Here is a 21,301-nt window from a genome sequence, read left to right as displayed (position 1 = left end):
ATTTGTGTCTTGATTGTATAATCGTTTTATTCTCTTCCTCCCCGCCCCCTCCCGGCCTGGCTTTATTCTTCATTTAAAAATGTAGTGGAAGAAGCCTTTGGATGTAAAATATTTGAATATTAAAAGTAGCTTGGTTTTTGTTCTTTTTCTTTTCTGTAGTACTATATCTGAAGAATTTTTACAAATTTTATCTTGGAAATTAGTTTATTCATTATGTTTAATTTTAGGAAACAGTGCTCTTGCAGAACATTCTGAAAATGTGCATATTTCAGGAATCTCAACTGGTAAGTCATTTTTTTTGTAATGTTTAAATTTCATGCATGACTTAAATAGTAAATATTGAAAGCCACCTGGTATCTTATGAAGAGATATTTGGCTATAAAAATTATTACTGCCTTTTGCAGCATGTAATAAGGAATGAAGCAACTGGAACATGGACACATTTTCATAAGATAAATTTGATACTTCCATGCTCATGAACAGATTATTCCTTTCTAATGCTTAATTATTTCACCATACAGACATTAAAGAGAAAAGTTGCCCTAACTTGATTTTTCCTACATTAAAGTTTTGTGAAATGAAATTTATTGAAAGATTATTTTAAAAGTATCAATAACACAAGCAGCTTTATTACACATTTTGTTTGATAAGACTTGAAGCAGCATCTGAAACTGCGGTTCACCTGATTACACAGTTTATACCATGAGTAATCTCACGTGACACTAATGGAGCACTGGCAGAATCCTTATGGCTTGCGTCTCTTCTTTGCCAGCAGGAAAACAAATGGATTGAATAGATGGCTGAAGGTCAGAACCTATGTATGCTGTACATACTGCAAGCACATACTCAAGAATTGCTTGGATCCTAAGATTAGTTATTGTAAGGAGCTTTGGTGGGGTGGAAGTTGAAAAAACAATATTGTCCCTTTCCTCTCCTCTGCAGTCACCTGTGACTCTGGAATATCCTCTTTGGAGGGGCAGGGCTAGCCCTCATGAAGAATGTGGTCTGGGGTGTGTGTGGAGCAAAATATGAAACCAGCATAAGGTGGAAAAGCCAATTTAAAGCTCCAACCTGATGTCTAGCATCTTGAATTCACCCCCAAAGGCCAGAGAAAAGAAACGATTCTTTAAGACTGCTTGTTAAGGGTATTCTCTGGCTACAGAATGCAAAAAAGCAAAGATTCTCCAAGAGCCAGTCTTTATCTAGCCAAAACTGCACACACACCCCACAAAAGGCAGGTATCAGCTGCTGGCTTTGGGAACAGAAGTACAAAATGAAGGTAAAAACCCTAATGAGGTTAACACCAAAAGCAGCCCAGTGAGGACTAAGGATCCTTAGGGACTGCAGAACACAGAATGTCTTGTGGGTGGGGAATGGAATAGCTGGCTGACTGAAACCCTGGGAAAAAAGCACTACACATGACAACATCTTATTGCAGGTCGTGTTTTTTGTTTTGTGTGTGTGTGTGTGTGCGCGCGCGCGCGTGTTAGTGTTATATCTCCAAAGCTCAAAAAGTTTTGTATTTAACCTTTGGGAAGGCCAGTGGCTCTTTCACTATAATAACATACCACAATTTTTCTTCCTTTCTTAACAAATTTAGGTGTCACCCTTCACCAGAAGGCAGTTTACAACATAATCAACAGCATAGCAATCATACAACACAAAAACTTCCTCAACAGATCTCGTAATAAAGGAGCAGTGTCAAACTGTTATAAATTTATTCCATTGCAGTTACGAAGCCTGCTGGAGGCCTAGTTTATTTTCAAAAATGTACAATTAAAAGTTTAAGCTTCCACCAATTTCAATAATAATAATAATAATAATAATAATAATAATAATAATGATTTTATTATTTATACCCTGCCCATCTGGGGAAATGGCATCTTCAGCTCCCTGTTCTATTGATTTGTTTGTTGCATTGTAAATAACCTATAAAGCATGAATAATGGTGTTGGTTAATGTTGGGTGAAATTCAAAGAACCTCAGGGTTTCTAGGTTCATTGATGCCTTTTGGCTTCCCTCCCCCCCAAGCTCCCAAAAGCCAACCATGAGGGTCAAGATACCATTTCTGCATTTGACAAGAGTGTGAGGGATTGTAGCCAGAAGCAAAGTCTAAATTGTTGTGTGTTTGAGGCATATGGATGTCTGGGTCTGCATCCTAGCCATTGTAAGATTTCTTACATAATAATTTTTTCTAAATAAAATAATTATATTATTTTAAGGAATTGTATACAGGTATGGTTTGTGAGCTGTCTTTCTTGGCATATATTGCATTCTAGTTGTTATAATTACACTACTTTAGTTGCACATTATGTAAGATAAATTGGTCTTTGGTGTGCTTCTTTTGCAGATTGCATATGCAAGTCTGATTTTCTAAAATCCTTATGTGAATTCTCTTATAAGCACAGCAGTAAAGATCACACGGAGATTAAAATTTCTTATCTATAACTGCATTGGCAGTTCTTTGTGAGTTCAGTAATTAACCCAGCCTTTATCATTCACACTTTTGAAGTTAATATTTTACAAAACAGAAGGAAGTTGTCAGTAAAGGTGTCTTCCAAGGATGTCATCATGACACAAGAAGCAATAAGGAAAAAAAATCACGTCTTTCTTAAGCTCCCTTGTCTTGGAAACATAATATAACAAATAACTGGTGTTTTGTATGTACCTGCAGTTTGACCCTAGGAAAAGAATAGCTGCAGTGATTTAAATTCTGTTGTTGCAGTTTTATCCCAAGCACTTCCTAGAATTCTATTTACATTCATAAGATATTTATTTAACTACATTTATATACTACCCATCCTTCATTATATCCTCACAGCAACCTTGTGAGGAAAGTGAGAACGAGTGACTAGTCCAAGGTCATCATGTCTGAGTGGGGATTTGAACCAACCACAAAACCGGGGTAGCATCACTATCAAGCAAACAAAGCACAGGCTATTTCAGCCGGGTCTGCATGTACTGTACGGCTGAAAAGTAGGTTGAGCTTTAGAGATCATAGTGGGGTGCAAGAGGGAAAGACAGTCTTAACTTTAAAAATCAGCTGAGTTCTTACATAAATAGAATCATAGAGTTGGAAGGGATCCCAAGGATCATGTAGTCCCAATGCCCTGCAGTGCAGGAATATGCAGCTGGCCCCTACAGGATCGAACCTGTGACCTTGGCATTATCACCACTACGCTCTAACCAGTGCTGGTAATACCTGCTGTCTACAGCCTTTTCCAGCCTGGTGAAATGCTGAACTGTTGTAGTATTGTATGACTTCCAGAAAGTTTGGAGGTTATTTAAAACTACAATAATAGAAGCTCAGTTGTACTGCCGATTAAGAAGGGTACCACCCAATCCAATATGCCATTGTGGTTAACAAGCAGAATCAAGGAAGCTATTTGACAAAGAAGGCTTCCTTAGAAAATGGAAGTCTTTCACAAGTAAGAGAGGATCTAGGAAACTATAGACATATTAGGTTAATACCTCTGTCGAGCCCTTGCACCTCTTTCCCAAAGCCCAGTGCTTACTAGGCTTTGGGAAGCAGGCAGGCAGGACATTTCCTAATCTAGCTACCGGTATATACTTCAGAATGTAAAATGTCACCATGCTCTGGTTGGCGTGGCTGCCAGTAGGCAGCCATGCTAACTGCAGCGTTAGCAATGGCAGCCCAGCCCGGGCAAGTTGTTTAATGAGGGGAAAGGAGCCAGGAGTGGAAAGAGCGGGGGGGGGGTGAGGAGAGGTGTAAATCAGGGGTCAGCAACCTTTTTCAGCCATGGGCCAGTCCACCGTCCCTCAGACCATGTGGTGGGCCGGACTATTTTTTTTTGGGGGGGGGATGAACAAATTCCTATGCCCCACAAATAACCCAGAGATGCAGTTTAAATAAAAGCACACATTCTACTCATGTAAAAACACACTGATTCCCGGACCGTCCGCGGGCCAGATTGAGAAGGTGATTGGACTGCATCTGGCCCCCAGGCCTTAGTTTGCCTACCCCTGGTGTAAATGGTGGAGAGTTGGAAGAGGAGCAGGGGGTAGGTGGGGTTGGCAAGTGTAGCAAGCAGGGATGCAGCCTCTAGTTTCACATATGCTGGTGTGGTCTGAGCTGGCAGTGATTGACTAGGAAAGGGATCTTGCGTCAAGGTGAATATCAGTGAATATCCAAAAAGGGTATTGCAGAGCTGGAAAGATGCAGAAAAGGGCAACCAAAATGCTCAGAGAGCTGCTCCAAAACCATAAAGATTCTGCCAGGTTTCAGAATTGGCTGTAGTAACTTTAGAGGTCTGTTAAATCAAAGTGCTGAGCCTTTTCCAATTAAGTTAAATTCTAATTGATAGAGCTGGCTGAGAGACTGAACTGCAAGTCATGAAGTCCCAGATTGACTTGTGTGTCTTCCATATTCATTAAGTAGACTAGGAAAGCCACTTGGCCTCTGCTCCCAATCCCAACAATCTGCAGTAATAACTCTTGTATTGTTTTATAAATGTCTTTGCCATGAAGAAGAATCCTGCTTTTCTGTGTTTGGGTTTGTTTGTTTTAATGAGTTAGCTTTTACAATGTATGTTCAGTTTTAAAAACATAACTCCATGACTTTTAAAAAAGGGAGATGTTTTGAGTATCATGCATTGACATTTACATATATAAATGTTGATATTCTGCCTTTTTTGTTTTTGCAATATTTATCTGCTTTGTTTTATAACATGAATCTCAAGTAGGAGGTCGCTTTGTTTACATTCAGTTCTATGAATGTAGAATTCCAAAGAGTAATGGAATAAGAGCACCACCTAATGGGTGACTAAACGAAAACAATAAATCTTCTGTATAACCCTATCACTACTGCTGAACTGATGGAAAATCTGACTTTTAAATTTTGAGGATTGCTTTCCCCCCATTTTTGAGAATTGTCATATTTTATTAAGCAGAAGCCATTTTTATTTTCTTGCAGATAACAAAATAATTCTTCATAATGGAAAACCGTAAAGTTGCCCATTGTGTCAATATTTTATTTACTTGCAGATTGTTCCCTTTACATACAACACCTTTCCTGCATTGGTATATTTTCTGTCATTTGTGGAAGAAGCAGGCATATATGGTTTGCCAAGTGTTTGCAAGCTGCTGCGGTTGTATTCATTTTGTTTACTTGTCATGGCTGATTTTTGCCCATTTAACTTTCTGCTCTTTATAATACAGGCATCCATATACTGTGTGTTGGATTTTTCTGCAGAATAAAAGCATGAATAATTATTCAAATCTATAAATATACTTTGCTGGGAAAAGATACCATTGCAGTGCTTTGCCACATGATCCAGTTGCTCATAAACCTCTATTTTTTTAAAAAAGAAATAATTGGTTTTGATTTAATTTGTGTTATATAACAACAGTGTGTTTTGCATCTTCATTCAGATGAACCCCTCTTCCAAGGAATGGTGTCTTCTTGCACTAAACTTTTGGAACTGTTTGTAAATCTGCAAAAGTGCATCTATAACTAAAGACATCAATTTAATATATTTTTCAGCTTGTGGAGATATCCCAGAACAAATTAAAGGTCCAAGTGGGATCATCACTAGCCCAGGTTGGCCTCTTGAATATCCAGCAAGATTGAATTGTAGCTGGTATATCCGAGCAAACCCAGGTGAAATTATTACAATAAGGTAATTTGGGTGCTGTACTTTACAAATATATTGTGGAAAATGTAAGCAATTGTCTAAAAAAAATGTACATGTTTTACTAAATGTAAATTTAGTCCTTGTAAACATTCCATTTTCTAACTTTATTCTGCCTCTTGACTTTATTGAATTAAATAGCCAGATATATAGCAGCGCTAAATTATGCCTGGGTATCAGATCTTAAAACTAACATTTGGTTATGGGTGTCTGGGAGCATTTCATTGAATTTTACATACTAGGTTCTATAGGGAATACTTTATATGATCCGAAAGTTTAGGAAATATATGTTTCCTATATACAAACTTATGGCAGGATCCAAAGAAGGTTGCTTAGGCTCATGCAAGGACTTTTACTAGCCTTGTGAACTTGTGACTTCTTTCTCATGAAAAAGTCAGTCCCCATGCAGTCACAAACTGCTTTTGAAAGTCCTCTTTTTCAAAACAAGCAAACAAACACACACAACAGTTTGTTTGTGCCTCTTCTGCTATTTGAAAATATCAAGGTTAAAATTCCTTGTGGAAGTAGTTTCTCTAGGTTGGATCCAAAAGTGCCTTTAGGAACACAGGAGGTCTCTTCCATGCATGTAAGTGCTGCACTAAACCTCTCAGTTAAAGTAGCACAGAAGCTTTTGCATTGTTGGTTTTGCTACCAGCAACTTGGAAATTCCTTTCAGAGTTGAAGAGCAGAGTATAAATACTTGGAACTTAACAGGGCTTTGTTTCAGCCGGAACTCAGTGCAGCTCAGTTCCAGCACCTCTCAGGTAGGCGCCATTGCCATTATAAGAGAAAAAGGGAGGCACGCATCATGAGTTCTGGCACCTCATTTTTTAGAAAAATAGCACTGGACTAAATAAAACAAATGCAAATAGAAGCTAAATTGTAATATGTTCTTTCACTTGTAACCTCTTGTGCCTGTGGAAGCGTGCAACTTGCTATAGAACTTATGATATGAAATCTGGTATTTGACAATAGTGTTTCAGCTTGCCATTTAGGAAAAGGGCACACAAAAAAGATGTATGTATGAGAAAAGGTTAAAACGTCTGTTCATTGGCTCTGATTTTAGTGGAAAGCGAGAGGCTGAGAAAGAGAGAAAAGAATCTTCCTAATAGATGTAATAGATGTATCATATCAGTAGTTCATATCTAGAAATAATTGATAATATATATCTGTTTTGGATTAAAAACTCTTAAGGTTTTGAAATGTATTTTTTTCCAATTGGGGAGGTAAAAATTAGGTCTTGTTGAACTTAATGTCTGTCAAAAATTAAGGATATGTGTATTAAATAGTTGTTTGTTAAGGGATTATGCTAATATTTAACAGCAACAAAAAAGAAATATAACTCATTTACCTTGTGTAGTTTTCAGGATTTTGATGTTCAAGGATCACGGCGATGCAGTTCAGATTCCCTGACGATAGGGGCATACAAAAACATGGAAAATTATAGAGTGTGTGGGTCTTCTATTCCATCTCCATATATATCTTCACAGGACCATGTTTGGGTCAGATTTCATTCAGATGATAGTATATCACGAAAAGGATTCAGACTGACTTATTTTGCAGGTAAACTTTAAATGTTGTAATTAAACGTTTTCTAGATTTGGGGGCCAGTCTTTTCAGCCTTGGTTTTTTTTCTTTCTTTTTTTTAAGAAACCACAGTGCATCGATTAATGGAAGCTTAAGAAAGAGATGATGGTTATTAATATTCTTTTTATTTTTAAAAATGTAGAAAGTAGGACTGCAGTTGCTAACATCCATACGTTGCCATTTCAGACCCATTGTAGAGATATTTGAAACACTACTTAAGGCATTTGTAGTAGGTATATTGAAAATATTGATAACTGTTCTAAAGCTCAGAAAATGAACCCAGTCCTCCAAACAACTTTCTAGAGAGACACACCAAATTTTATGCAGTAGATCCCTCACTCTTGATGGAACATGTTATACATTTTCATGCACTCTTCATCCATGATAGAACATGTAAACATGTTATGGAGTACAAAATGTTAATCAGCCAAAGGCCTGGCTATAGAGCAACATTTTCACCTGGTGCCTAAAGATGTACAGTATAATGAAGCTGCCAGACAAACCTCACTGGGGAGAGTATTCCATAATTGGGGAGCCATCTCAGAAAAGGCCTGTTCTTGTGTTGCCACCCTCTGGACCTCTCATGAAGGAGGCACACAAAGAAAGGACTTGGATGATGATCGCAGAGTCTGGGTTGGTTCACATAGGGAGAGGCTATCCTTGGGGTATTGTGGTCCTATATAAATAAAACCGTATGGAGCTGCTCAAACTGTGTTGTTTTTTTTACACCAGTATAGTTCATATTGTTCCAGATAAACTGTTAAAATACAGTGGTACCTCGGGTTACATATGCTTCAGGTTACATAGCTTCAGGTTACAGACTCCCCTAACCCAGAAATAGTACCTTGGGTTAAGAACTTTGCTTCAGGGTGAGAACAGAAATTGTGCTCTGGGGCGCAGCAGCAGCAGGAGGCCCCATTAGCTAAAGTGGTGCTTCAGGTTAAGAACAGTTTCAGGTTAAGTACGGACCTCTGGAACGAATTAAGTACTTAACCCGAGGTAAGGTAAAGGGACCCCTGACCATTAGGTCCAGTCATGACCGACTCTGGGATTGCGGTGCTCATCTCGCTTTATTGACTGAGGGAGCAGGCGTTTGTCCGCAGACAGCTTCCGGGTCATGTGGCCAGCATGACTAAGCCACTTCTGGTGAACCAGAGCAGCACACGGAAACGCTGTTTACCTTCCCGCCGGAGCGTACCTATTTATCTACTTGCACTTTGACGTGCTTTCGAACTGCTAGGTTGGCAGGAGCAGGGACCGAGCAACGGGAGCTCACCCTGTTGTGGGAATTCGAACCGCCAACCTTCTGATCGGCAAATCCTAGGCTCTGTGGTTTAACCCACAGCGCCACCTGTGTCCCTTAGTTAACCCGAGGTACCACTGTACTATTTCCAGCTGACTGATTTTTATTGATTAGTTAGTGCAGGGCTAGCCAACATAGTGCCCTCCTGAAGTTGAAGTGCTGCAGCTCACACCATCCCAGAGAACTGGCCAGTCCTGGCTGGGGCTGATGGGAATGAACAATCCAATAACATCCGGGGGGGGGGGGGCATCTGTATTGGATTCCAGTACATTTCAGAGCACAGTCCTAAGTGTTAGTGTTGTCCCAAACAGCCTCGTTTCTGTATACCTGAAGAAGTGTCTTCGTCTCCATCGTTCAGCCCATACACTGAGGTCCAGTTTCCGAACTGCCTTCTGGCAGTTCCTTCACTGCGAGAAGTAAAGTTACAGGGAACCAGGCAGAGGGCCTTCTCAGTAGTGACGCCCACCCTGTGGAACGCCCTCCCATCAGATGTCAAACATAAAACAACTGCACAACTTTCCAAAGACATCTGAAGGGAGCCTTGTATCAGGAAGTTTTAAATGTTTGATGCTTTGTTGTGTTTTTATTATGTTGGAAGCTACCCAGAGTGGCTGGAGCAACCCAGTCAGATAAGTAAGATATTATTATTATTATTATTATTATTATTATTATTATTATTAGCATGACACTGTAAGATAAACAAGTAATAAATGTAAAAGTGGGCACATGATAATTTCTTTAATGTTCATTTTTAGGGAAATCCAGCGAACCAAGCTGCGACTGTAACCAATTCCATTGTGCTAATGGGAAATGTATTCCAGAATCTTGGAAATGCAATGACATGGATGAATGTGGAGACAACTCTGATGAAGAAATCTGTGCCAAAGCTAGTCCTCCAACTGCTGCTTCCTTCCAGCCATGTGCATACAACCAGTTCCAGTGTCTGTCTCGTTTCAATGTTTACACTTGCATTCCAGAATCCTCAAAATGTGATGGAAACCTTGACTGTCTTGACTTGGGAGATGAAATAGACTGTGGTGTGCCAACATGTGGACAGTTGCTGAAATATTTTTATGGTACTTTCAATTCTCCCAATTATCCAGACTTTTATCCTCCAGGGAGCAACTGCACATGGCTGATAGACACTGGGGACCACCGCAAAGTTATTTTGCGTTTCACTGACTTTAAGCTTGATGGTACCGGATATGGGGACTATGTCAAAATATATGACGGTTTAGAGGAGAATCCACGCAAGCTATTGCGTGTTTTAACTGCTTTTGACTCTCATGCCCCTCTTACAGTTGTTTCTTCTTCTGGTCAAATCAGAGTGCATTTTTGCGCTGACAAAGTGAATGCAGCAAGAGGATTTAATGCTACCTATCAGGTTGATGGCTTCTGCCTGCCATGGGAAATTCCATGTGGTGGAAACTGGGGTTGTTACACAGAGCAGCAGCGCTGTGATGGCTATTGGCATTGTCCAAACGGAAGAGATGAAACAAACTGCACTATGTGCCAAAAGGAAGAATTTCCTTGCTCTCGGAATGGTGCCTGCTATCCACGCTCTGATCGCTGCAACTACCAGAACCACTGCCCCAACGGCTCGGATGAAAAGAATTGCTTCTTCTGCCAGCCAGGAAATTTCCACTGCAAAAATAATCGGTGTGTGTTTGAAAGCTGGGTGTGCGATTCCCAAGATGATTGTGGCGATGGTAGTGATGAAGAGAATTGCCCAGTTATTGTACCCACCAGAGTAATAACTGCTGCTGTCATTGGAAGTCTTATTTGTGGGCTGCTCCTTGTCATTGCACTGGGATGCACTTGTAAGCTGTATTCTTTGAGAATGTTTGAACGAAGGTAAGATTTTGCGATTACAAAAGAAAAGCTGCTATTTTATTGTTCCTGATTTACCAGAAAATACTGTCTAAATTGTCTGTGGGTGGCTACTTTTACTGAGGAATGCTAGACATTTTCTTTACCATTCAAAAAAGTTGTCTTAGTATGTAGCTATAAAGCAGCATGGCTGTGGATGCTTCAAATATTCAGGGGATCGTCCAGTGCCTTCAAATAGGAGTTTGATTAGACTTACCCAGGCATTCGCTCCATAACACGCACAGACATTTCCCCTTACTTTCTAGGAGGAAAAAAGTGAGTGTTATGGTGCAAAAAATACGGTAAGTAATTAACACTAGTAATTCAAATTGGATCCACATATTATATAGGTAACAAGTTTGTGCAAGCACAGTTCTTCCTTCCGTAAAATTGTATGAGGGTTGTTATCAAACTGTTAGGGTTGTTGTAAATTATTATTGTAGCACCATCAGTGTGCATGACAATTTAGAGGATAAGGGGATAGATGCCTTTCCCCATGAGACTGCAGTCTAAAATTTGACTCCAATGAAACAACAGAGACAGAAATCACTGATACAGTGGTGGTGCACTTATTATCTATGAAAACTAAATTGTAACCTGTTTATGTTCTTAAATAGATCTTTTGAGACACAGTTGTCTAGAGTCGAGGCTGAGTTGTTAAGAAGGGAAGCACCTCCTTCCTATGGACAGTTGATTGCTCAGGGCTTAATTCCACCAGTTGAAGACTTCCCTGTTTGCTCACCAAATCAGGTAAGAACTTTTATATTAATTAAAAATAGATTACTATGAATGAGAAGTATAAAATCATAAAGTACTGAATCAGTTAGCTAGCGAAACCCCTTATTGCAGCAGTTTCTGCTCACTTCCAACAAGTTGACAAAAACACTTTGCAGATCTTTGAAAAGTTACTGTGAACAGCACAGCATCTGTTGACACACTATGTTTTAACACCACATGGTGGCGCTTAACAACCTTGTCTAAGATTACCAAATTCATACCGTAGCTTGAAATTCAGTGATAGCTCTTAATTCTTCCACAAAACACAGGCAAGCTGTTTTTCCTCCTTGGTCATAAATCTGTGTGCTCATATAAGATTGTTTTTGTACTGTCACTAGATATATAGCTTTCTGCGGTACAAAGTATTTTTATTGTCACCAGAATAAAAACATACTTTGTTGAAAGTCAGGTTTTTAAAATAAATAAAAATAAAAATAAATGGGTATATCATCAAACTCCACGTTAGGAAATTTTGCCCTGCCTTTCTTATCCAAAAGCATCTAAGGAATTCGTAAGCAGCAACTTAATCCAAAATCACTGGAAACCAGGCTAGTGATTTGGGGTACCTAAATGTGGATCAGTATAAGTAATTTTGCTCACTTGATAAATACTATAAATGGGTGCTTAATTTACAAAATGTATTAGATACATGTCATGTGTATATATTCATATTTTTATTTTGAGCGATTTAAATGTAAACAAAAAAGAACATAAGCACTGTCATTGAACCCAGTCCTCAACTGTTAACAAAATGATTCTCACATACGTATTTAACTGAAGAACAGTCAGAGGACTTAGATTCTAGACTTGCATGTTGCCAAATTGAATGAAGCTTATCTGGAGAGCTCCTTATTGCATTTTTTCCCAAGGTGTTGTTTCTCCATAGCATCTGCCTTACCCGTGCCTTTGTTTTCACAGGCTTCTGTTTTAGAAAATCTGAGGCTAGCAGTGAGGTCTCAGCTTGGATTTACCTCTATCAGGCTTCCAATTGCGGGCCGGTCAAGCAATATTTGGAACCGAATCTTTAATTTTGCAAGATCTCGCCATTCTGGATCCCTGGCACTGGTTTCCTCAGACGGAGATGACATTGCCAACCCGAATGCTAGTAGAGAAGGTGAAAGAAACGGCTCTCACCGAAACCTCTTTTCAGTAGAGTCTGATGATACAGACACAGAAACTGAACGAAGAGACACAGCAGGTGCCGTTGGTGGCGTTGCTGCTACTTTGCCTCAGAAGGTCCCTCCTGCAACAGCCGTCGAAGCAGCTGTCGTCTGTGGAGCTTCCTCAGCTCAGAATATCAGCAGCAGTTCGGACGGTGGGAGAGAAGCAGCGAGCGTGGAACCCCCAAGTTCCAGTCCAGGGCGCCACCAGTTCTCCAGTGCACTTAGTCGTATGACTCAAGGGTTACGTTGGGTACGCTTCACTTTAGGGAGGTCGAGTCCCGTCAGCCAGAACCAAAGTCCTTTGAGACAGCTTGATAATGGGGTAGGTGGAGGAAGAGACGAAGATGATGATGTTGAAATGCTCATTCCCGCCTCTGATGCGGCATCAGACTTTGATGCAAATGACTGCTCAAGGCCTCTTCTTGACCTCACCTCAGAACAAGGACAAGGGCTTAGGCAGCCTTACAGTGCGGCACATAATGGGATGCGGTCCTGTAATCGAGATGGCCCTTGTGAGCGCTGTGGAATTGTACATACTGCCCAGATACCTGACACTTGCTTAGAATCAGCACTGAAAAACGAAACTAGTGATGATGAGGCTTTGCTACTTTGTTAAGTCTAGTTTGAGTGGGTGGAAATGTATGTAAGTTGGAGCAATATTGGTGATTGTTTTGTACTTCATAATTAAGGAAAAAAGCGGTTGTTGTTTTTTCATTTCAAAAAAGAATCCAGGGCAAATCATGGGACTTAAAATGTTCTTGTGCATGACTGAATGAATATTTGTCATACGGGCAACTAAAACAAATGTTTTCCCAGGTCAGTATACGTAATGTACACCTGTTGCTATTTGGTTATTTAATGGTCATCTTCTGAGGGCTTTTCAAAGAAACTCCTTTTTCTATTATTAGTATTCTTAAAGCAAGTGCAAGGAAGTGACTGCAGAGAGAATACCTTTGTAATTTGTGAAACACACTAGCAGCAGATGAGCTTTGTGGAGCCTCTCAAAATGTTGAGGCTTGTCTGAACATTTGCGTTTAAAGTGTTGCAGAGGTTTGCATCTGTAGCCAGTCCCTTACCCAAACTTTAAAGATTAATGCAGAATGAGGTAATATGGGAAGCCCTCTTGTGTCAGATAGTTTTAACATGATGGTGTAATTTAGAACAGAAACTTAGCTGCTCAACCACTTATGTCTGCCTGCCACTCACTGCAGGTTGTCAGGCTAGTTTGTACAAAATATTTATTCCTTTTTGAAATCAAAACCAACGTACTTTTGCCAATATAATTTTAACTGAATATACTAAATGCTGATTATTGCAAAAAGTATTCTTTTTCTCTCTTGTGGTTTATAATATATTTGTCTAATTACTGATTGTCATCATGCTGAACTTTTTCAGAAGGAAGAGAGACTTTCTCCAATACACTATATATTTTTTTCTTTTAGAAATTCAAACAGCAGTTAACTTAGATAAAACTGATGGCAAAAAAAATCTTTTGTAGCTTTTATAACATTGACTTTAATAAGTTGGTCTAGTATGGTACAACCAAATAAGGTGTAAAAATTCAGAGTAATTTTTCATCTATCTTTGAAGATAGATATCCGAAGCAGTTAAAATATGCATTTAATTCTTGTATATAATGTGTTTTTTAAAGCTGAGATAGGTACCTATAACTCTAGAAAATATGTTCCAACTGCTAATGGATCATCTCCCTAATAGGGTTTAAATTTGTCTGGTCTAAAGGGATTTGCACTAAAACTATGTTAAGGTCTCTAAAGAGCTTAGTGCACAAGCACTATCACTTTAAGTACTAGTCTCTAATACTGCAATGAAATATATATAAATATCTAAAAAAAATATTTCCATTGCTCTGTTTTGGGGTTCTTGCTTTCTTCTGTTGTTTGTTGCTGCAACTGAATTTGCTTTACTAATTTCCTATTTATTCATTGTATTTAAAAAGCTGGTTTACCTGGCATCAGTTTGCGCTTTTTTTTAAAAAAAGAAAAAGAAATATTCAGTATATTTCAAGGTTTTTATTTTTGTTACATCACATTTTGGCTGCAAAACACACCAGTGGGGAGAAAACATTCATAGTTTCCAGTTTTGTGACCAGAAAGTGGTTGTTGTTGCTACTAAATGATATCAAGAAATCCATCTTTTGAGAAGGTAAAGATTGTCAATTGCTGTTATATTTATTCTTTGCCAGTCTAAGTAGGCTTAATGATTTAGTATGAAAAATGTATTTGTGTGTGACTGTATGCTATTTATTAAATTTTCCATACATTGCTGAATGTCATTTTTAAAGCATGTTTAAAGTCTTGTGGATTTCTTGTTGTGTTATGCTGTCAGAAAAAACTGGCAATGTTTTAAGATGTATCAAATTAAAAAATCTTACTATGTATTGAGGTACTTTGTAAAGAGAAACCTGAAGGTATATTAGTTTTCTATTTTTGTAGTTTTTAAAAATAAAAATAAAAATACACAAATAGAAAACATGGTATAAAATGAGGGCTGCTGCAGTTATCATTATACCATACCAAGAATGGACACAGTGTTCTTTGCACTCTTTGCATTCTTTGCACACAATATAGGCTGTACAGTAGCACCCAGAACAATATTTGGCGAGCATGAAAAATTTGCAGCCACAGAAGGGAAAAAACAATTTGCTAACAGCAGAAGCGGCCACGGCCAAACTAGTAATTCCCAAGTAGGGAAAAACAGAAAATATTTTGCTGTAAAGTAAACAGAAAAATGTCATAGTGTTCAGCAGATAAAGGTCACATCAGATTTCCCAAGCTTGTTGCAATCTGTTGTATGGCACTTCATATAATAATAGGACAAACCTGTAATTATAGCTTGTAAGCAGAGTTTTTGAAATTGATAACCTGGTTCAAACGTACGAAGGGGTTGGTTCTAAATTTGCATGATCACCCCCTCTATTCCTTCATGAAAACGTAATGTGAAAGTGTGATAGTGTAGAGCCCTGGTTTCTGTCATTCCCCTAAAAGTGGGTGAGGGAGAGATTGCTGCCATTCTGTAAGCACATCAAGGGTGCAGAAGCTCCGGGCCACCATAGAGTCTTAATCTCTACATTTAAGCGTCTTGCCTACAATTCCACAACATATTGGCTACTCTCTGCAGCTGTAACAACTGGGTACAGAGACATGCTAAATACCTACTGTGCCTTGACGCTCTGTGTGTGACCAGTCACACTCTTGCTAAGAAGCCCTTTATCTTTATGGCCACTTTCTATGTGAAAAGGAAAGCTAGAAATTTGAGGTGCTAAGCATTCATTTAGGTACACACCTAATTCTAAACATGTTTACTAAGTACTTAGTTCCACTGGTGGTGAAACTCCTTGGCAATGTGCAGTTGGGGAATTTCAGGTGCTGGTCTAAAATGGCAGTTCTGTCTTTAGATGGTAATGTATATTTACTTCAAAATGTAGTGAGATAGTTCTGCTGTATACAGAGGCCTTCTGGCTCGTTTTTCTGAGTGGGGCCCTGGACTTCTCTACACTAAAGTTCTGCCATAAAGTGATACCTTGGTTTACAATCATAATCCATTACGGAGGTCCGGTTGTAAACCAAAACAGGTTGTAACCCAAGACGCACTTTTGCCAATGGGGCCTCCAAAAAAAGTGGGTTGTAATAATAATAAAAAAAGGTTGTAATCCAAAAAAGGGACACACACTTCAGGGTTTGATGTGGTTGTAATCCAAAATGGTTGCAAACCAAGGTACCACTACTGGCATCTCTGCTTCCAAGTAAATGTGATTAGGAACACAACACAAGCCTGAAATCCTACATATAAGTGCACTTTACTGGGAAATAGGGCTGATTTAATTCAAGATTTGCTTCAGAGTAGAGATGCACAAGATAGGGCTGCATACTGCCACTGAATTTTATACAGCTCAGTTCTAAAAACATTTTTTTAAAAAAGTGACCTACTCCAAGAGGTGGAATGTGAGATAATTATTTTTGGAAACTACTACTGGCGCCCAGAGGGTCGCGGGTGGCGCTGTGGGTAAAACCTCAGTGCCTAGGACTTGCCGATCGCATGGTCGGCGGTTCGAATCCCCACGGCGGGGTGAGCTCCCGTCTTTCGGTCCCAGCTCCTGCCCACCTAGCAGTTCGAAAGCACCCCTAAGTGCAAGTAGATAAATAGGTACCGCTTTATAGCAGGAAGGTAAACGGCGTTTCCGTATGCTGCGCTAGTGCTGGCTCACCAGAGCAGCTTCTTCACGCTGGCCACGTTACCCGGAAGTGTCTGCGGACAGCGCTGGCTCCCGGCCTCTTAAGTGAGATGAGCGCACAACGCTAGAGTCGGACACGACTGGCCCGTACGGGCAGGGGTACCTTTACCTTTTTACTGGCGCCCAGATCCTTCAATAAATTTACCTGGTCCCTTTAAATCTGCATTGACACTTTTATATTTGGTTTGCCCTGCTTTGAAAGGAAGATGGCAACGAATGCTCTGAATGCAGTAACTCTACTTAAGACTGGAGTTGCTATTCCCATTAGATGCAGTTGAACTCTTGCATTTCCAGCGCTGCATAATTCTTAGGCTATTTACGCAAAAGTAAGTCCCTCCGGTTTGCATTTACATTTACTCACGGGTAATTGTAAGATGTCCGTTTTGCTTCCTTTCACTATCCTGAAACGCCGCTTTAACCAGGCTCGATCCCTTTTTAAAGTAAGGCATAAGAGGCTAATTGGAATTGGGTAAAATACTCCCAATTCGAGTTTTCAGAATGGCACAGAATAAAGAGTAAGGAAGTGGCTGCTTGGGGGAAAACTGTACAAGCCATTTTCAAATACAGTCTTATTTAATTTAATTTCACACAAACTGCTTCCAAAACTACTGACCTAAAACCCTCATTCTAAACACAGCTGTAATGCTGAGCAGCACCTACAAACTTCCTCGTGGAACAGCAGCGCCCCACCCACTCTTGTTGCAAGACAAAGGCTAGTGGGGAAGTAATTAGGTGCAGGAGAGGAAGGGCGATAGTAATTCTCACTTCCACAAACACAGTAAAAAAAAAAAGGAACAGGGAACAAAGGGTTAAAAGCTCAGAGCCCCCCCCCCCGGCAGGGAAAGTCACACGTGACTGCATGGAATGTCTGCCGGCAGAGGGAGAAAACTTTAAAAGTGCTGCTGCAACTGCTGCCACTACTTTGCAAACGCAGAGCGCCTTTCCCAGAAACTTTACGCACAGAAGCGGGAGAAGACCATGCAGAAGATTTGGATCCGAGGCGGGCGAGTTGTGAACGCGGACTGTTCACAAGTTGCGGATGTGTACGTGGAGGATGGGAAAATCAAAGCGGTGGGGGCGCATCTCCAGCCGCCATCCCTAGCAGGCGTCCAGGTGATAGATGCCTCCAACAAACTGGTTCTGCCCGGAGGGATTGATCCTCACACGCACCTGCAGTTCCCCTTCATGGGCACGCAGTCGAAAGACGACTTCTATCAAGGGACAAAGGTAATTATTGTCTTCGTTATTATAACAGTGCCGGATTTACGTATAAGCTAAAGAAGCTATAGCTTAGGGCCCCAAGCCAAAAAATTAAAAGGGAAAAAAACCTGGATGTACATTTCCAAAATAAAAAACAAATAAAATAAAACCTACATACAGCAACAGTGTTTTGTGTTGTGTAGGCTCCTATTTGTTATGTGCAAATGGCTTTAGATACCTATTGGGTCCATAAATTACCATATAGCATATATTCAACACAAAAAAGTGACAATTTGTTGTTAACAAAGGACAGCTGGACGTATAAAGGGCCCCATTACTTTCAGTAGCTTAGGGCCTCATCAAACCTAAATCCAGCCCTGAATAAATATACATACATACACACACAGTTAACAATGTTTATGAAAAATCAGTTTAAAAGTCTCTCTCTCTCTCTCTCTCTCTCTCTCTCTCTCTCTCTCTCTCTGTGTGTGTGTGTGTGTGTGTGTGTTTAAATTCAAAAAATTAATCATCATCTAGGATTCCTTGAATCTTTTTGACTTCTCTCCGCCCTTCCATGGTTACCATTATCAATCTTTTTTTCCAACTGCTTCCCTTATTTTCTCTAATTTTTTAAGAAAAACTCCTTTTTTGCAATAGTTTTTAATACATTACAAGCATTACTCAAATCCTGCCTAAAATTTTAGTTATTTACAGTGTTCTCTTAAATACATTATAAAATTTTCCCATTCCTTCTTCAAATTCTCTTCCTGGTTTCTGATTTTCCCAGTCAATTTCACCTTTTCGGCATAGTGTGTGTTTATCATTTTATTGCTGTTTTATTTCCTTGACATCTGATGGATGGGCGTTCCACAGGGCTCTCTATCTATTTGCTCACCATCTTTCTTGGGGTGGTGCAGAAGGAAGAGTAAGGCCCAGCTGCGTGGCCCAAGTGAGCAAATGAGAGACACCTGTGAGGCAGTCTCTGCTTGTTCACTTTCCTCCTCTCTGGGGGCTCTTCCAGACTATCAGTATTCCAGGTCGGATTCAGTCACGTCCCAGCTAATTCATGTTGTTCAATTATAGTTGCTTGGCGTGCCCTGCATAACAAACCCACTTCCCAGGAAAGTTTGGGGAAACACTTGCTTTGATGGGACAGTTATTTAGCCTCTGGAAGCAGATCAGGATGAAAGCTCAATAAACAAGATAATCTGGAAGCGCCTTGGGTGGCACAGAATTGAGGATATTGCAAATTCATTAAAAAGTCCTAACATCCAGATATCTCCCTCCGGAATGGGCTCCTCCTCCTTTCTGTTTAAAATCTGCCTTTTTCTTTTCCACAAAGCCTTCTGTTCCTTATCTCCAGTCCAAATAACTGGGATTTGTCCTGATACCAACACTTTGAAAGATCGCTTCCCACAGGTTTACAGGACCTGATAAATGTTTGCATAGATCTTCTTTCCTGGAATTTAATGGCTACAGATCAGTCAAATGGAACACATATTGCCAGTTCTTCACACAACTTTACTGACTGCCCGAGATCTGTTACACATTAACAAATAATACCTCACTATTTTAACACCTCTAATTCTTCAAACAACGGCTATCCAACAATAGCTTTTTCTCAGCCCCACCACACCCCATGATTTGCTTGACATGTCCAGCCTGAAGATGTGCTGGTGAACTTGAGAGTTAGCTTGGCCTTGCAAGTCAGTTATTATTATTATTTATTAAATTTATATACACCGCAGAACGCCCCGGAACTCGTATGTTTCAGCTCCCAAACAATTGAAAACCGGAAGTCAGTGTTTCCGTTTTCGAACGTTCTTTTGGAAGCCAAATGTCCGTCAGAGTTTCCTGCAGCCAATCAGAAGCCACACTTTGGAAGTCGAACAGACTTCTGGAATGGATTCTGTTCAACTTCCGAGGTCTTTCATCCAAAGATTCAATTGGTCCTAAACAAGTATTACCATACTAAAAATCTTGTTAGATTTCTCCCCCAACTGAGTTAATCAGATACTTTTATCACTATTTGTACTTTTCTGACAATCCCTCTCCTAACCAATGTGTGTACAGTGGTACCTCAGGTTAAGTACTTAATTCGTTCCAGAGGTCCGTTCTTAACCTGAAACTGTTCTTAACCTAGAATCATAGAGTTGGAAGAGACCACAAGGGCCATCGAGTCCAACCCCCTGCCAAGTAGGAAACACCATCAGAGCACTCCTGACATATGGTTGTCAAAGACCTCCAAAGAAGGAGACTCCACCACACTCTTTGAAGCACTACTTTAGCTAATGGGGCCTCCTGCTGCCGCCACACCGCCGGAGCACGATTTGTGGTCTCATCCTGAAGCAAAGTTCTTAACCCGAGGTAATATTTCTGGGTTAGCGGAGTCTGTAACCTGAAGCGTATGTAACCCGAGGTACTACTGTATATCAGAACATGAGAACAGCTCTGCTAGATCAGGCCAATGGCCACCTAGTTCAGTTTCCTCTTCCCCAATACTTGTGGCAGACCAGATACTTGTGGGAAACCCTCAAGGAGGACCCCATCACAAGAGCTCTCTCCTCTGCTGTGGTTTTCAGCAACTAGTATTCAGAAGCGTTACTGCCTCCCAATGCAGAGGCCAAGCCTAGAATCATGGCTAGTAGCTATTGATAGCCTTATTGTCCCCAGATTTGTTTTAAAGCCTTCCAAGTCACTGTAAGTTCCACAGTTTAACTACGTGCTGCGTGAAGAACTGCTTCCTTTTATTGTCCTAAACCTTCCAACACTCAGCTTCACTGGATGACTCTGAGTTCGAGTGTTACAAGACAGAGAGAAAAACTGTTCTTTGCTCATTTCCTCCATGCTTTCCATGCTTCAAAGCTGAAATTGACTGCATACTGCACTACAGGTGCTCAGAAACTTTCTCTGGCATCCTTGCACAGTTAGTTTTGGCTCAATGTGAACCTTGAGCTATATTTAAAGAGGTGATCTAGAACTGAAAAGCCTCGATTCATAGTAGTGGTGTGTGTGTGTGTGTGTGTGTGTGTGTGTCCCCAACAGGGACTCCACGCTTCTAATTCCTGAGTGATGGACAGAAATTGAACAGCTGCAGCCTTTCCAGGAGTAGTGATAACAGTAATGCAAAGAGCTGCACCTGTTCAGCTTCTGTTTCTCAGGCAGCTGTTAAGGGCATCAAGATGCTGTCATCAAATAAGAAAGCAAGCTGTCTAGCCTAATCCAGAGAAGCATGTTGGAAAGCACTTTTAAAAAACTGTAGTTCTCTCCCCACTTTTTTTTGTTTTGTTTTGAATGACACACACTCTGTATCACCAAAGCAGCTGCTTTAAGAGGCCTGCAGTTTGGGGGCCAGTCTGTGCCTGGGGGCCAGTCCGTGTCTGTCCTGTGGCTATATATTGAGCCACAGATTGTGTAATTTAATTGCTGAGGACCAAAGTCCATATGACATTTGACCGGGATTCATTTTTCCTTGTTTCATAACGCTAGAATTTGTGGG

At 40.2% G+C, this 21,301-nt stretch overlaps 2 protein-coding genes across 2 annotated transcripts in view; both read left to right on the top strand.

The window, feature by feature from the left end:
• The window catches only part of LRP12 (LDL receptor related protein 12), a 35,759-nt gene extending 21,013 nt beyond the window's left edge, over positions 1 to 14,746 (top strand). The window contains exons 2-7 of the mRNA XM_082235581.1: positions 228 to 284; positions 5,504 to 5,639; positions 7,012 to 7,214; positions 9,297 to 10,395; positions 11,028 to 11,160; positions 12,106 to 14,746. Of these exons, the coding sequence (XP_082091707.1) occupies positions 228 to 284; positions 5,504 to 5,639; positions 7,012 to 7,214; positions 9,297 to 10,395; positions 11,028 to 11,160; positions 12,106 to 12,966 (2,489 nt within the window). The 3' untranslated portion in view covers positions 12,967 to 14,746. The remainder of the gene's footprint in view (positions 1 to 227; positions 285 to 5,503; positions 5,640 to 7,011; positions 7,215 to 9,296; positions 10,396 to 11,027; positions 11,161 to 12,105) is intronic.
• A 2,722-nt stretch (positions 14,747 to 17,468) lies between these two features.
• Positions 17,469 to 21,301, top strand: part of DPYS (dihydropyrimidinase) — a 42,953-nt gene continuing 39,120 nt past the window's right edge. The window contains exon 1 of the mRNA XM_082235736.1: positions 17,469 to 17,829. Coding sequence (XP_082091862.1) covers positions 17,581 to 17,829 — 249 coding nt within the window. The 5' untranslated portion in view covers positions 17,469 to 17,580. The remainder of the gene's footprint in view (positions 17,830 to 21,301) is intronic.

This window comes from Podarcis vaucheri (assembly GCF_965113315.1).
Source record: "Podarcis vaucheri genome assembly, chromosome: 8".
Taxonomy (NCBI): Eukaryota; Metazoa; Chordata; class Lepidosauria; order Squamata; family Lacertidae; genus Podarcis; species Podarcis vaucheri.
Note: the sequence above shows the minus strand (reverse complement) of the source record. Positions and strands in the feature narration are given on the sequence as shown.